The 16,805-nt window shown below is 38.4% G+C and overlaps 1 protein-coding gene across 3 annotated transcripts; it reads right to left on the bottom strand.

Annotated features, from left to right (window-relative positions):
* Positions 1-224: 224 nt before the first annotated feature.
* On the bottom strand, positions 225-14,751 carry LOC131952497 (5'-nucleotidase domain-containing protein 3). Of its 3 annotated transcripts, none has more exons than XM_059315195.1 (17): positions 14,637-14,751; positions 14,288-14,493; positions 11,452-11,627; positions 10,982-11,056; positions 10,668-10,723; positions 9,890-9,980; positions 9,694-9,762; positions 9,382-9,462; positions 9,110-9,170; positions 8,808-8,916; positions 8,554-8,655; positions 8,187-8,271; positions 3,435-3,521; positions 3,043-3,096; positions 2,248-2,334; positions 2,015-2,079; positions 225-1,579 (listed from the first exon to the last, which is right to left on the bottom strand). In XM_059315195.1, exons 2-17 carry the CDS (start codon positions 14,448-14,450, stop codon positions 1,327-1,329), a joined length of 1,614 nt encoding a protein of 537 aa, XP_059171178.1. In that variant the 5' UTR covers positions 14,451-14,493; positions 14,637-14,751; the 3' UTR covers positions 225-1,326. The 3 variants fall into 3 exon arrangements, with proteins under 3 accessions (XP_059171178.1, XP_059171170.1, XP_059171188.1); XM_059315187.1 differs by having other exon boundaries at positions 14,608-14,715; XM_059315205.1 differs by having other exon boundaries at positions 9,382-9,438; positions 14,608-14,714.
* Positions 14,752-16,805: the final 2,054 nt, after the last annotated feature.

Below are 16,805 nucleotides of genomic sequence, written 5' to 3'. Positions count from 1 at the left end.
TGCTGAACTGTTCTTGAGCTCCTTCATGCTACAGACCACTGCCATTGGTTGATATTCTCTGTATGACCATAAGTCCTACACCAGAATGTGCCAGGTGTAACTGTTGCTGTATGTGTCTGACTTGTATAATTGTGGTTGACAAATTTTGATCCTTCTTACCATCTGACTTAATAAATAATAATCAAATGCAAAAAAAACCAACACAGCTATTTTTTTGGTTTTGTTTTTTTAATCAGTGATTGTAAATAAAAAATGACATCAGTATTTAATGCTGATAATATACTGTTACAAAATGTTTAAATAAAGTATAGCAAAACTTTACAAGCTCACATGAACTAATATTTAAATGCCTTCAAATGAGGAAATCACTGACTACACACCCCCAGCAGAATGTCAGCAGATCTAATATCAACCTTATGTTGCTTGCTGGTTAAATAAAAACTGAGATTCAGTTACAGGAACGAAATTAAAGTCATGAACAACAAATTCTACAGCAGTTCCTCAAAATAGTAAAAAAAAAATGTGCACAGGCCTAAAAATATTGAGCAAATAACCTGTTGGTTGAAAAAATATCACACAAAAAAAGTTCAGCTGGAGTCATAAATCATACAAAGTAGTCGAGCTGTAGGGGTCAAAATTCTGCAGGACATTGTCATTTAGTGTGGGGACCATGACACTTCCAGGTCAGTGATGAGTCAGCTTTTGATGTGTCAAGATATGACACAGTGCCATTAGATGAAATGCAAGGTCTAGACTTCTTGAATAGGCTCAACTTTTATGACATCAATTATACTGGAGTAAGTACAATAACATTGAAGGGTTGGGGTCAAATTTAGAGGAAATATTGCACAACTCATTGCAATCAAATTGTGGATTTAAAAGTAAATCTACCACTTTCCCTAAAAAGCTATAGAAATAATCTCCAATGAAATGAAAAAAAAATACAATATTTTAAAAAATTATGTGACAAAACAAGTGAATTGAATTATTGTCAAATCATAGTTTTGCTTACAAGCAAATAAATACACATGATATTTAAGATTATACTTAACATAGTTTAACATAAATACTGACACTAATTTTAGTTAATACTGAGACTCTGCTAGCACAACCTTAAACTAAAGCCATTTCAGGATAATATCAGGAACTACTTGCTCCATTCAAACACCCCTGATAATTCAGGAACTACTTGCTTCATACAAACACCCCTGATAATTCAGGAACTACTTGCTTCATAAAAACACCCCTGATAATTCAGAAACTACTTGCCTCATACAAACACCCCTGATTTTCTGCTAATTGCTTTATTCAAACACCCTTGATAATTCATGAACTATTTTCTTCATTGAAGCACCCCTGATTTTTTCTGTTGAACTTTGATGAATAGACACTGGGCTCATGGGGGAGGAGGATGCGGTGGGGGTAGAACGTGTAGGAGGTGGAGTAGCGCAGCAGGTTGGTCAGGTTGGAGGTGTAGATGTCCGCAAACCTGGCCAAGCGCCGGAAAAAGTAGGTTGGGTTGTGATACGTCCTGAAGAGACTTCCAAAGTGAGGGTTGAACAACGATTTAGTGAACATCCTGTGGGAAAATAGATGTTTGTAACCCATATGTATTTTAGTGGATTAGTGTCTTGTATTCATGGATAAGTCTTGTCTTAATGGATACATGTCTGCAGTAATGTATATGTGTCTGTAGTAATAGATATGTCTGTAGTAATGGATGTGTCTGTCTTAATGGATATATATCTGTCTCAATGGATATATGTCTGTCTCAATGGATATATGTCTGTCTCAATGGATATATGTCTGTCTCAATGGATATACGTCTGTCTCAATGGATGAATAAATAGTATTTTTTGACTGGATAAGAGTTGTTTTTGTATTATTACTATACACACAATAAAATGTTATTACAACAGTAAGGTTTTAACTACACAATGCATTAACCTTCAAAATGGAATCTAAATCCTTTGCAACGATTATCTCTAAATCTTTGATTACAGACTGAAAGTACCTTAATTCATTCCTTTCCTCAATCCATTTATTGATCACTTCTTTAGACTCGGGGGAGTTCTGATGCTACAAAACATAACAAATCTTAACAAACAAAATCATTTCAATGTCTGTTACTATAGTTAACATTAAATATAATTATGATCATTAAAAAAAAACCCCCAAAAAACATCAACTAGCAAAGATCCTTTTATTTAATGTTTTTTAAAGGAATTGCATCATAGGAGGACTGACCTGCATGTCATCTATCAAGTGCTGTAGAGCCACTAGCCATCTGACTGAGGACTTGTAAATTTCAGAGTTTTGTTTGTTGATTTCAGCCTGTAAACATTTATAAACAGAACCTCAGTTGATCTGACAGACATTTATAAACAGAACCTCAGTTGATCTGACAGACATTTATAAACAGAACCTCAGTTGATCAGACAGACATTTATAAACAGAACCTCAGTTGATCTGACAGACATTTATAAACAGAACCTCAGTCGATCTGACAGACATTTATAAACAGAACCTCAGTTGATCAGACAGACATTTATAAACAGAACCTCAGTTGATCTGACAGACATTTATAAACAGAACCTCAGTTGATCTGACAGACATTTATAAACAGTTGATCTGACAGACATTTATAAACAGAACCTCAGTTGATCTGACAGACATTTATAAACAGAACCTCAGTTGATCTGACAGACATTTATAAACAGAACCTCAGTTGATCTGACAGACATTTATAAACAGAACCTCAGTTGATCTGACAGACATTTATAAACAGAACCTCAGTTGATCAGACAGACATTTATAAACAGAACCTCAGTTGATCTGACAGACATTTATAAACAGAACCTCAGTCGATCTGACAGACATTTATAAACAGAACCTCAGTTGATCTGACAGACATTTATAAACAGAACCTCAGTTGATCTGACAGTAATCACAAGATAAATAAAACAACAATATGTATCATGTAAACTTAATCAGCCACTTAAACACCTCTGAATAAAATGTAAGAACAGTAAGTAGACCAACCTCAAGCTCTGGAATAATGGCACCAGTCCTCCAACCATACTTCAATGAAGGATCCTGAAACACGCCCAGCATTAAATGTCAACGGCATCAATGTTTTGGTCACAATCATAAAAATTACATTGTACCGTTATCAAATTTATCATGCAAATAGATTATAATATTTTTAGGTAAAGCAATTTCTAATTCACATTATCATATTACCCCATTAAATTACAAATTTGACCATCATAAATACATAATAGATTAATTATTTTAAACAAATTATACCTTAACCAATGACGTTAACCCTCTCAAACCAACAAGTATAAATCAATTTACAGTTAGATCAGTGTTTAACTTACAGCTAGAGCAATGTTTAACCATTTGAGACCTGCATGAATAAATCAACTTACAGCTAGATCACTGTAGATGTGGTCACCAAAATACAACACCTTGGGCCCGTACCAGCCAGTCAGTTCCTGTAGCTCATGATGATTGCCCTGTTGGTTGTGTGACAGAAGAACAAGCAAGGTCAAGCTCTGATAAATGTGATGAAATGAGATGTAATAAGGTAAGAAGATACTAGGAATCTGGTACAAAGGCAGCATTTCAAAAGGCATAGTAGGCAACAGAATCCAAAGTTTAATTGGTCATCATGATGACCTGCTAATGAAAAATTGGAAATAAATGGTAAAAACTTTCTTACTGGAAACCTGATGATACCCCACACCTGTACCCACCTGATGATACCCCACACCTGTACCCACCTGATACACCACACCTGTACCCACCTGGTGATACACCACACCTGTACCCACCTGACGATACACCACACCTGTACCCACCTAATGATACACCACACCTGTACCCACCTGTTGATACACCACACCTGTACCCACCTGTTGATACACCACACCTGTACCCACCTGTTGATACACCACACCTGTACCCACCTGATGATACACCACACCTGTACCCACCTGATGATACACCACACCTGTACCCACCTGGTGATACACCACACCTGTACCCACCTGATGATACACCACACCTGTACCCACCTGTTGATACCCCACACCTGTACCCACCCGATACACCACACCTGTACCCACCCGATACACCACACCTGTACCCACCAGGTGATACACCACACCTGTACCCACCTGTTGATACCCCACACCTGTACCCACCTGTTGATACACTACACCTGTACCCACCTGATACACCACACCTGTACCCACCTGATACACCACACATGTACCCACCAGGTGATACACCACACCTGTACCCACATGATACACCACACCTGTACCCACCTGATGATACACCACACCTGTACCCACCTGATACACCACACCTGTACCCACCTGATACACCACACCTGTACCCACCTGATGATACACCACACTTGTACCCACCTGATGATACACCACACTTGTACCCACCAGGTGATACACCACACCTGTACCCACATGATACACCACACCTGTACCCACCTGTTGATACACCACACCTGTACCCACATGATACACCACACCTGTACCCACCTGATACACCACACCTGTACCCACCTGATACACCACACCTGTACCCACCTGATACACCACACCTGTACCCACCTGATACACCACACATGTACCCACCTGATGATACACCACACCTGTACCCACCTGATACACCACACCTGTACCCACCTGATACACCACACCTGTACCCACCTGATACACCACACCTATACCCACCTGATACACCACACCTGTACCCACCTGATGATACACCACACTTGTACCCACCTGATACACCACACCTGTACCCACCTGATGATACACTACACCTGTACCCACCTGATGATACACCACACCTGTACCCACCTGATACACCACACCTGTACCCACCTGATGATACACCCCACCTGTACCCACCTGATACACCACACCTGTACCCACCTGATACACCACACCTGTACCCACCTGTTGATACACCACACCTGTACGCACCTGTTGATACACCACACCTGTACCCACCTGATACACCACACCTGTACCCACTTGATACACCACACCTGTACGCACCTGTTGATACACCACACCTGTACCCACTTGATACACCACACCTGTACCCACCTGATGATACACCCCACCTGTACCCACCTGATACACCACACCTGTGCCCACCTGATACACCACACCTGTACCCACCTGGTGATACACCACACCTGTACCCACCTGGTGATACACCACACCTGTACCCACCTGTTGATACCCCACACCTGTACCCACCCGATACACCACACCTGTACCCACCTGATGATACACCACACCTGTACCCACCTGTTGATACCCCACACCTGTACCCACCCGATACACCACACCTGTACCCACCCGATACACCACACCTGTACCCACCAGGTGATACACCACACCTGTACCCACCTGTTGATACCCCACACCTGTACCCACCTGTTGATACACTACACCTGTACCCACCTGATACACCACACCTGTACCCACCTGATACACCACACATGTACCCACCAGGTGATACACCACACCTGTACCCACATGATACACCACACCTGTACCCACCTGATGATACACCACACCTGTACCCACCTGATACACCACACCTGTACCCACCTGATACACCACACCTGTACCCACCTGATGATACACCACACTTGTACCCACCTGATGATACACCACACTTGTACCCACCAGGTGATACACCACACCTGTACCCACATGATACACCACACCTGTACCCACCTGTTGATACACCACACCTGTACCCACATGATACACCACACCTGTACCCACCTGATACACCACACCTGTACCCACCTGATACACCACACCTGTACCCACCTGATACACCACACCTGTACCCACCTGATACACCACACATGTACCCACCTGATGATACACCACACCTGTACCCACCTGATACACCACACCTGTACCCACCTGATACACCACACCTGTACCCACCTGATACACCACACCTATACCCACCTGATACACCACACCTGTACCCACCTGATGATACACCACACTTGTACCCACCTGATACACCACACCTGTACCCACCTGATGATACACTACACCTGTACCCACCTGATGATACACCACACCTGTACCCACCTGATACACCACACCTGTACCCACCTGATGATACACCCCACCTGTACCCACCTGATACACCACACCTGTACCCACCTGATACACCACACCTGTACCCACCTGTTGATACACCACACCTGTACGCACCTGTTGATACACCACACCTGTACCCACCTGATACACCACACCTGTACCCACTTGATACACCACACCTGTACGCACCTGTTGATACACCACACCTGTACCCACTTGATACACCACACCTGTACCCACCTGATGATACACCCCACCTGTACCCACCTGATACACCACACCTGTGCCCACCTGATACACCACACCTGTACCCACCTGGTGATACACCACACCTGTACCCACCTGGTGATACACCACACCTGTACACACCTGATAATACACCACACCTGTACCCACCTGATGATACACCACACCTGTACACACCTGGTGATACACCACACCTGTACCCACCTGATACACCACACCTGTACCCACCTGGTGATACACCACACCTGTACCCACCTGATGATACACCACACCTGTACCCACCTGATGATACACCACACCTGTACCCACCTGGTGATACACCACACCTGTACCCACCTAATACACCCCACCTGTAGATACACCACACCTGTACCCACCTGGTGATACACCACACCTGTACCCACCTGGTGATACACCACACCTGTACCCACCTGGTGATACACCACACCTGTACCCACCTGATGATACACCACACCTGTACCCACCTGGTGATACACCACACCTGTACCCACCTGATGATACCCCACACCTGTACCCACCTGATACACCACACATGTACCCACCTGATACACCACACCTGTACCCACCTGATACACCACACCTGTACCCACCTGATACACCACACCTGTACCCACCTGGTGATACACCCCACCTGTACCCACCTGTTGATACACCACACCTGTACCCACCTGATACACCCCACCTGATGATACACCACACCTGTACCCACCTGATACACTACACCTGTACCCACCTGATACACTACACCTGTACCCACCTGTTGATACCCCACACCTGTACCCACCTGATGATACCCCACACCTGTACCCACCTAATACACCCCACCTGGTGATACACCCCACCTGCAGATACACCACACCTGTACCCACCTGGTGATACACCACACCTGTACCCACCTGATACACCACACCTGTACCCACCTGGTGATACACCCCACCTGTACCCACCTGGTGATACACCACACCTGTACCCACCTGATACACCACACCTGTACCCACCTGATGATACACCACACCTGTACCCACCTGATGATACCCCACACCTGTACCCACCTGTTGATACACCACACCTGTACCCACCTGGTGATACACCACACCTGTACCCACCTGATACACCCCACCAGTACACACCTGGTGTTATACCACACCTGTACCCACCTGATACACCACACCTGTACCCACCTGATGATACACCACACCTGTACCCACCTGATGATACACCACACCTGTACCCACCTGATGATACCCCACACCTGTACCCACCTGTTGATACACCACACCTGTACCCACCTGGTGATACACCCCACCTGTACCCACCTGATGATACACCACACCTGTACCCACCTGATACACTACACCTGTACCCACCTGATACACTACACCTGTACCCACCTGTTGATACCCCACACCTGTACCCACCTGATGATACACCACACTTGTACCCACCTGATACACCACACCTGTACCCACCTGATGATACACCACACCTGTACCCACCTGATACACTACACCTGTACCCACCTGTTGATACCCCACACCTGTACCCACCTGATGATACACCACACCTGTACCCACCTGATACACCACACCTGTACCCACCTGATACACCACACCTGTACCCACCTGATACACCACACCTGTACCCACCTGATACACCACACCTGTACCCACCTGATAGATACACCACACCTGTACCCACCTGATACACCACACCTGTACCCACCTGATACACCACACCTGTACCCACCTGATTATACACCACACCTTTGTTCAGACTTGTCACACGGCCCCACTCTGGCGCCATCTGTTCCATATTGTAAGCCCTGAATGGCCTGTGTAGGTAAAAATAAAAAAAAAATTTACTATTTTAAATCAAGAGAAGGGATAACCCTAGAATGTAGTAAAATCATGGGAGCTAAGCCTTGGGTCCATGGTCGGATATAAAGAATCCCTTTGTTTACATTAGCTAAATTTAGCCCATATCTCAATTTTTGCTAACCTGTAATGTTTTCAGAAAAGGTAGATACTGGCCTACAAACAGCCTTATAACTTGGACAGATAAAACAGGATTACTGGCATTAGAAGAAACCAACAATGCAAAAATAAATTGTTACCTGTAGCCCTCTTTAAAGAACTTTGGCTTCCTGGCATTCACGATGACCACATCAAACAGTTCCTGCCACTCTTTCCCCACCATGTATTTCATTCCATGGTCACTGAGATGTTGCATAAACAAAAAATTATAATTCATGATGTGCACTGACACACATCTTTTCCTCAGCTATTAATTGAGACAGACTTTTAAAAAATTGTTACTGGGTAAAGTTAAATAAACAAAGTAACATTTAATGTGTCAATAAAAACTCACATGAAAGGGAAGCCACTGTTGGAGATCAAAAAGAGTTTCTTCCCTTCCCCACGCAAATTTTCTAACAACAACTTGGTTTCATAACATTTCTCAGAATACAAGTAGAGATCTGCATGTATCAATTGATTAAATTTGTTAATCTTATAAGTAGAAATCTGCAGATATTTTTTTTTCTTACAAAGATCTGTAACCATCAAAATCATTTTTTATCTTATAACTAGAAATCAGGATTTGTTTTCTAATCTACTACAACATTAAAAGACAAATCACAGATATATTACTTAAAAAGCTAAATTGTTTACCTAAATCTTTGATTATTGCTTGGTGAAGTTGACCTGAGTTGTGGATACCTTGGACAGTGTTCTAAAAATGTGACAAGAATCTCAATTTATTGTTTACAAGTTTGTATTCTAAAATTAGCCAACCACAGTAATGAAATGAGTTTTTAGGCTAATTAGTAATATACACTAACATTAATATATATTTCTATATCTGTGTGTATCTATAAATTTAAATTTATACACACAAATATGCATACATACATAAATACACACAAATCAATGTAATAACTTACTCGTATATCAAAGAACACATATTCAGGATCATAGGTAATGTTGTTGGCAATAAAATACTGTGAAAGACAATTTGATATGTACTAGTGAATTACGTAGGTAAACTGAATTTTCATGTTGATTTTTATAGTTTTTTTTTCCAGATGTCATATTGATTTTTGTTATTGTAAATTATGTATATGAAATAAATTATGACAATCTGGAAAAAATGTGGAAGAGATTAGAAATTAATCATGACATTCCAAATGAGAAGTCCTTATATTCCTCAAAGAAAAAGTACCAAAAAAACAAACAAACCAAGATTAGAAACTAACCTCAGTAACAAGGGAGACAAGTGTGATTTCAGGAAGTGCAAACAAATCAACCATTTGGTGCATTGGTCCCTGAAATATTGTAGAGCGTACACATTTTTTGCTTAATACCCATAACAAAAAAATATGTTAAATTTAACAGTAGAAACAAATAAAAAGAGCAATGTAAGAATATTTTTGAGTGAGACTGTTCACTTACTGCACCATAAAATGTGTTCATGTTTTCCACAGATATGTGAGTCCCTTCAAACAATGTTTTCACTTCTTCATCTGGCACAGGTTTCATTCCCCTGTTGGTAAAGTAAAAAAAAAGTAAAGTTCCCTTTTCTATAGGGCAAGTGAAGTAGAGTTCACTTTTTTCTGTGACCTCAGCATATGAAGAGATAGTGTGGTCAGCACTATGCCCAGCCGCCTTTACATGAGTTAGGTACCCATCAGAGTTGGTTGGTCTCAGGGACGGTCTACTGACTTGAACCCGGATTCGAACTCGAGACTTACGGGTTAGCAGTCGAGCTCTCTACTGCTAGACCACTCCATCCCATTCCACTGTTGGTAGCAACAAGAATATTTTGAGTGGGTAGGAAATGAGCAAGTGGGTGGGGAATGAGCAAGTGGGTAGGGAATGACCAAGTGGGTAGGGAATGACCAAGTGGGTAGGGAATGACCAGATCTTGAAAGGAAAGCCGAATGTATCTAAGTGTTATAAGGTAACTGGGAGGACATGACAAGGAGAATACAGACAAATAATAAATAATCTTAAGGTAGTAGCATAATATTAGAACACCTGGGTGTTGGTGGTGCAGGACTGATCTTAAAAAAATAAGAACTAGTTGGTCGGGTGTAAGCTTGTTTAAGCTATTTATTCCAACACACCATGGGATGCTGACATTTAAACAAAACTGGGGAGGGGGGGGGGGAAGTGGGAGGAAGGAAGAGGATTGCCAATACCCCAGAAATAAAAAAATATATTTAAAAACCTGTAAACTGTGCCTAGCTGTATGTTGTGAAATTGATCAATCTTCATGAAAAGACCCTGGAATCAATAGAAATTGTGGGATAATAAAGATGTTTTTTTTAGCCAGGGATATACATTACAAAATACACAGATGTTCATTAATATTGATTTAAATTAGACAGGAATGATAAGCTTACACAATCTGTAGTACAGTGAATGTATTTGTATATTGCATTAGTACACAAGAAAACTAATAACAGGATAAAATTTCAATGCAAATTATTAAAATCTTTTCTATTTCAAAAATAAAAACATGAACAAAAAATAAATCATTACCTTCTTGACATCATAATGTAATCCTCTCACGGCAAAATCAGCATCGTATTCCAGATCTAAAATTGCTTCAGGGTACTGGAAGATGTACAATTTTATTTTTGAAAATTTTTAAAAATAAATTTTTGTTGCATATAATATTCATTTTATATTAATGTAGCATGCCATTTCTACTAGAAGTTGGTGCAAGTTATTTTCTATATTTTCTGTGCTGGGCTCGAGTCTGCAGGATGTCCCCTGAGTCCACTCAGCTCTAATGAATACCTGACTCAAGATAGGTGGTTAGGATGGGTACATATGTGATCCCACTATACTGTGGTCATATGATAAGCTCACAGAAACAGATGAACTCTACACCTGCTATATCAGGTCAGAAAGGTTAATTTTTACTTGTTTAAAAAAAAACCACAACACAAAGCCTACATTTTAAGTCTAAATTTTCCAGTTTTAAAGATAAAAAAACAAGAAATGACCTTTAATTTATCAACCAGAGCCTCCTTTCCTAAGGTGAAGATAAGCTCATGTAGCTTGGGTGTGTATGTGGCCAGTGTGTAGTCATAGTCAAAGCCATAGACCTCAATCTTCTGTAGGGAGAGTTCATTGTTGGCAAATATTGCTTCAGGGTTTTGGTCTGGCATAGGCTGTTGCTCTGGAAAATTAAGGAGAGTTCATTGTTGGTAAACATTGCTTAAGAGTTTGTTCTAGAAAATACCAAACCAGCTCTTAAAAATGGACAGCAAATTTAATTTCCATTAAAATGACCCAACTTTGAGACAGTTATTAAAAAAAATTAAACTGAGCTTTATAAATAATACTAATAATAAAATAGAAAAATAATAAATACAAAGAATAATTTAATAAACTGCTTGGACTGCATGCACAAGCATCTGGTTGAGTTTAAAGAAGTTTAATGAGTTCTGGTGAATGTTAAACAAATGCAAAATAACTCAAACAGCATTTGTCAGAGATAGTTATGGAAAAATAACATTACTTCACACAGAATGGTATATTGTAACATAAGGACATAAAATGTTGTATTGCTGAGTAATCTCTCTTCTCCCCCTCCCTCCAGTTCATCATTTTCCGTGGTTAATGTTTTTATCAGTTATTGGGTTGAGCAACGACTTAAAGTTACAGTTGAAAAGAAAACTATGCTGAAAAGTTAAGAGACGGTTTAAACTCGTGACAACACTGTTAAAAGTAGTAAGGCTGAGGGTTAAAATGAAAGGAGGCCAAATGAGGGTTAACATTAACAGAGGAACAGACACGCCACCCATCACTAAAATTTACCATCTATTTAGGTGGTCCATCACTGAAATTTTTATTGTTATTAATGCAGCTGGCCTTAAAGTCTAAACAAAATTTAAAGAAAAACAAATGTTATATTAAGAGCAAAAAAATGTGTTTTGCTTCAAATAACCTTTTTTTCATTGATCACAATAAATTTAGACCAAATGTAAAATTATTCAACAAAAGTATATATTATAGCCAATTTACTAAGAGCAGGGTGGGGCGGTGGAAATCCATAAATTATGTCCCAAAGTGCAAACAACCTGGGTCTGTATAGTCACTGCAGACTATTTGGACCAGGCTGGGTCTGAATAGTTCTTTCTAAAGATCAACACTTTCACTGAACAACTCAAAGAGGGGTATTGTTCAAATCTAATTGTCTGGTGGAATTTATGAAGCACTCATTTATCCACTGGACAATGTATGCCTCATTGCTTTACTAAATGATGGCATTTTTAAGACAAATACCTATGTGTAATAAACATAGTATTTATAAGAAATTTTGGTATAGCAATATTACAGCAACAGTACTTTAAGTCAGAAGTGTGAGGTTCTAATTTATTTAGTAGGCCAAATACTACCCTTATCATGTCACAAAAAAAAACAACAACACAACATTCCAATAAGTTTTCCTTCTTGTGATGTAGCCTAAACAGGTAAATTACATAGCCAAACCTAACAGAACATAATTATGTGCCCTACTGAATTTATTCATACCAACATTACAACAAATCTTTTACACATAAAAATCAGGCAACATTTAATGTGCCATCCTTATTACATTATTAGTATCTCAAGATATACTGTCTTATATTCAATTTTTTTGTTATAGAATCCTGGCAATTATTTCATACAAATGATTACATTTGGCAGCCACACGTGTCTTGTGCACAAAAAGGAAAAGATGATGATGAATAATTACATTTATTTTCTGTAACACAGGCCAAATAAATAATAACACATTAGTCATTAGACTAAATTTAAGACTTACTTAGGCCCTACTTAAAGACAGAAATTATTAATTACATTACATAGGTCTTAATCAGTATTAGGTATAGATTTTAATTAAAAAACAAAGAGTTTTACGGTAGGTCAAAATAAATTAATTATTAGGGAGAATGTTTATACCTGTGTCCGATAATTAAACCTTTATAAAAGGGGTGTTAGGTTACTGGTAGTTAACTAAATACACACATGGCTGGCGAATGTCTGAGCTAACCCTGTCCCTAACCGTAACTCTGGTCCGACCATACGCCTAACCCTAATTTCTAGCCATAAAATTAGTCGAGATTACAATACTACTAACAACCCAACACACCTATTTTATGGAAGAGTCTATTATTGGACATCTGTATCTATAATCATCCAATTATTACGCTTAAGGCCTAATAAATTAATACTAATAATAATTTATTTTGGTAATCTATCGTTTTAGGTACGTAAAATCGCCCGCGGCTAGAAATGTACGAAAAAGTTACCTAATTGTCAAGGCTTTAATAGAAGTACATTGTAATATATTTGTGTCAAATATTATAGATAAATGAATAATAAACCTTAATAAATGGCAAATTTATCAATATAGGCCAGAAATTAACTTTAAACAGCAGTGTTTGCGAGCAAGATTTGCTATATAAACAGCAGCCATTTGTAAAATAGAGTGGCTTCCCCTGAATATCGCGCAAGTTTACATTACAAAGAAAAACTTAAACAAGATAGCTGCTATATATAGTAAATGAGCATGGTTGCATCTGTTGGAAATATCGCTAGTCTTCATTTATTACTGAACAGTTTTAATTCAATTGTTTAAAAACAGGTACATAATTCATAAATGCAACTTTGAAACATTTTTTTAAATATCAAAATCCTCCTCAAAATGTGAAATAATTAATAAAATTTAAGGAGTCACCTGTTTTTCACATTACTAGACGTGGGCAGTTTTAGGTACCTAAAGCATAGATTTTAGATCTAGTATTTTGAAATTTGAACTAGATTCTAGAATCTAGAAATTTCATCACTAACCTTCAGCAGCAGATTTACTAAGTTTATAAAGCTCTTGAAGTTTCAATTTAGAAGCAACGTATGTGCGTTTGCTATTATATTGTTTTAAACAACATTTGCGTAAAACCAACGAATGTCGATTGTGAAAAATCAAATTCCAAAACCTGCAGGTCGCCGCCATCATTATCTGGGAAGTTCAGTCTTCTTTGCAATTGTTGGTTACCTAGCTAAAAAAAAAAACAAAAACAGAAAATAAGATGATTTAAAGACCTAATCTAGATCTAGGTAAATTACTTAGGCCTATAGAAAAAACACGGCACACATAATTAAAACTGCTTTACCAATCAAGCTATGTTCTAATCGTACGCACCAATGTTCTAAGCATAAACAATAGAATTTCAGCTTAATGTAACTTGTTGACAACACATTTCTTCACACAGTAAAATGAGCTGTAACCTCTAACCTATGAACCAGGAGTTCATCGGTTCAAACACTCTCAAATGCTGTAATATTATAAACTGTAAAGCCCATATCTACTCAATCCCATTTGTCCTAAAATTAAATCTATATACATTTAATTAGCACATTTTCTCCTTTAATTTGTACAAATGACTGCTAAGAATTTTAAAAATATTATATGGGTAGGTGCCTTAAAAGGTTTGATAACTCTATATTCTCTTATGAAAGGTCGTATAAATCAACCCTAAACGAGAAATGTTCGCCATCACTTACCGTGAAATCTGGCTATTCTAAACAAATGTTTCGCATTTGCGTTATTAAATCAATTTTTAGGCACAAATGGGTTGTAGGGCCTATGCAACTTTTTTTTTACAAGGCTACCCACCCCCACCCCCCACCCCCCGGCGTGGAAATGGTTACATAGGCTGCATATGCATGTTTATCCTCAATAATTGACAAAACTGAACAATGCAAGTATAATATAAGTTCGGAAATGAATAATTTATAAGCAGCTGATTACCTGATTATTTAATTGTAATTTACACATATTCGTGCGCACACATATTTTGTAGGCTACATGTATATTTATTTAGAGACCTATCTATAAGTTGATAAGCGTGTCGTGTTTAAACTGTAATCCTTTTTCATTGTGCTGTGTGCAGGCCTTTTATTCCGTTTGCTGTGTTAATTATACCAACAGTTTTGTAATTATCTTGCGTTCAAGCCTGTTTATTAATCATCAATAATTTAATTGATTAAATTACACTGCTGTAAAAAAATTCTACTAAAATGTATATATCGAATTTTTGTAATTTGGGGACTTTCGAAAAAAAAATGATCGCTTGTTTTAGGTTAGATATTTTAATTTAATATTTGAATTTATTCTTAAGTAGGCTAATTAAAACTTTGATTAAGATGCAATTTTATTTGATAAATATTTATATAAAAGCATTAATGAAATTGTAAAGACGAATTTTTAAAAATGTAAAAAACTATGATTTATCATTTTGTTATTTCTGTTTACAAATATCTGGCATGGACATATTTTCTAAATAATTTATTTTCAACTTCTCGATTCCGGCGCCCGTGGCGGAATATACATTTTTGCGCCCCTCCCTCCCATTCTATTTATAGTTATTCCTGTCTTTGAAAAAGCGACCCCCCTCTTTCCCACAGTAAATAAATAAATTGGAAAGGTTTGTGGAGCTTCTTACCAGTTACTATCCCATTAGATTTTCTATTTCAGTGATACAAAATTGATACAGAAAAAGAGTTAAATCAATGTGGAAAGCCTTGAATTCGTTTAATTTGGTAACTTTGACTGTATATAATTGATTACTTCAGCTTAAAATGAGTTTAAAATGAGCTTTTCAATTAATTTTTCTACCCCTTTTGGCGCCCACTTAGGTTCGGGGGGGGGGGGTGTCACCAGGTTTAGATATCCATACGTCATAGCTTGATCAATAGCTTTTTTGAAAATGTGATGATGTCACTTTTGGGGTCATTGCGAGTTCAGATAATTTTTTTTTATTACCACGCATACGAAATACTTGAAACAAAATGCGAGGTTCGTATTTTATTTATAATTTATACCCATGAAAATCTTCACACAAAACTTTCAAGTGTTAAAACAAACAGTTACATTAGGCACATTTTACATTGAATCTGATTTTTTTTTTTTTCAAATTCTGACAAAAATTATAAAAATAAAAACCCATTAAAATAAAGACATTGTTTTTTTAAAAACATTTTTGTTTTGGAGGTGAGAGTGAAGCAGCGAATAATTATGCTAAAATGGAGTTTTACCAAGTTTAAAAAATCTGTGCCCATTTTATTAATTTATTCATTTTTTAAATTAAATAATGTTTCTAAAACAATTCGACATGATAAATGTGAGTCTGGGGTCTACACTCTAAACTAGTATTTTCCAAGGACTTGATAAGTGAAAACCAAAGACCAATACTCCTTCATGTTCACAGAAACTTTTTCAATAATAACAAGCTATAGTAGTGACAGTTGCTGGCAGTAAAAAAAAGCAGTACATCATCAAGTGTAGAATGTTTTTTCTACATTGTTTTTA

This window comes from Physella acuta, unplaced genomic scaffold, assembly GCF_028476545.2.
Source record: "Physella acuta isolate Inbredline_101_S28 unplaced genomic scaffold, ASM2847654v3 ptg000072l, whole genome shotgun sequence".
Taxonomy (NCBI): domain Eukaryota; kingdom Metazoa; phylum Mollusca; class Gastropoda; family Physidae; genus Physella; species Physella acuta.
This window is presented reverse-complemented; position numbering and strand designations above follow the sequence as displayed.

Coding starts and splice junctions, on each gene's coding strand:
- LOC131952497 (XM_059315195.1), bottom strand. CDS start 14,450: ATGATGGCGGCGACCTGCAGGTTTTGGAATTTGATTTTTCACAATCGA. Junction 8,656..8,807: donor AACAGTGGCTTCCCTTTCAT/GTGAGTTTTTAT, acceptor GCAACATCTCAG/TGACCATGGAATGAAATACA. Junction 3,097..3,434: donor ACATCTACAGTGATCTAGCT/GTAAGTTGATTT, acceptor GGCGTGTTTCAG/GATCCTTCATTGAAGTATGG.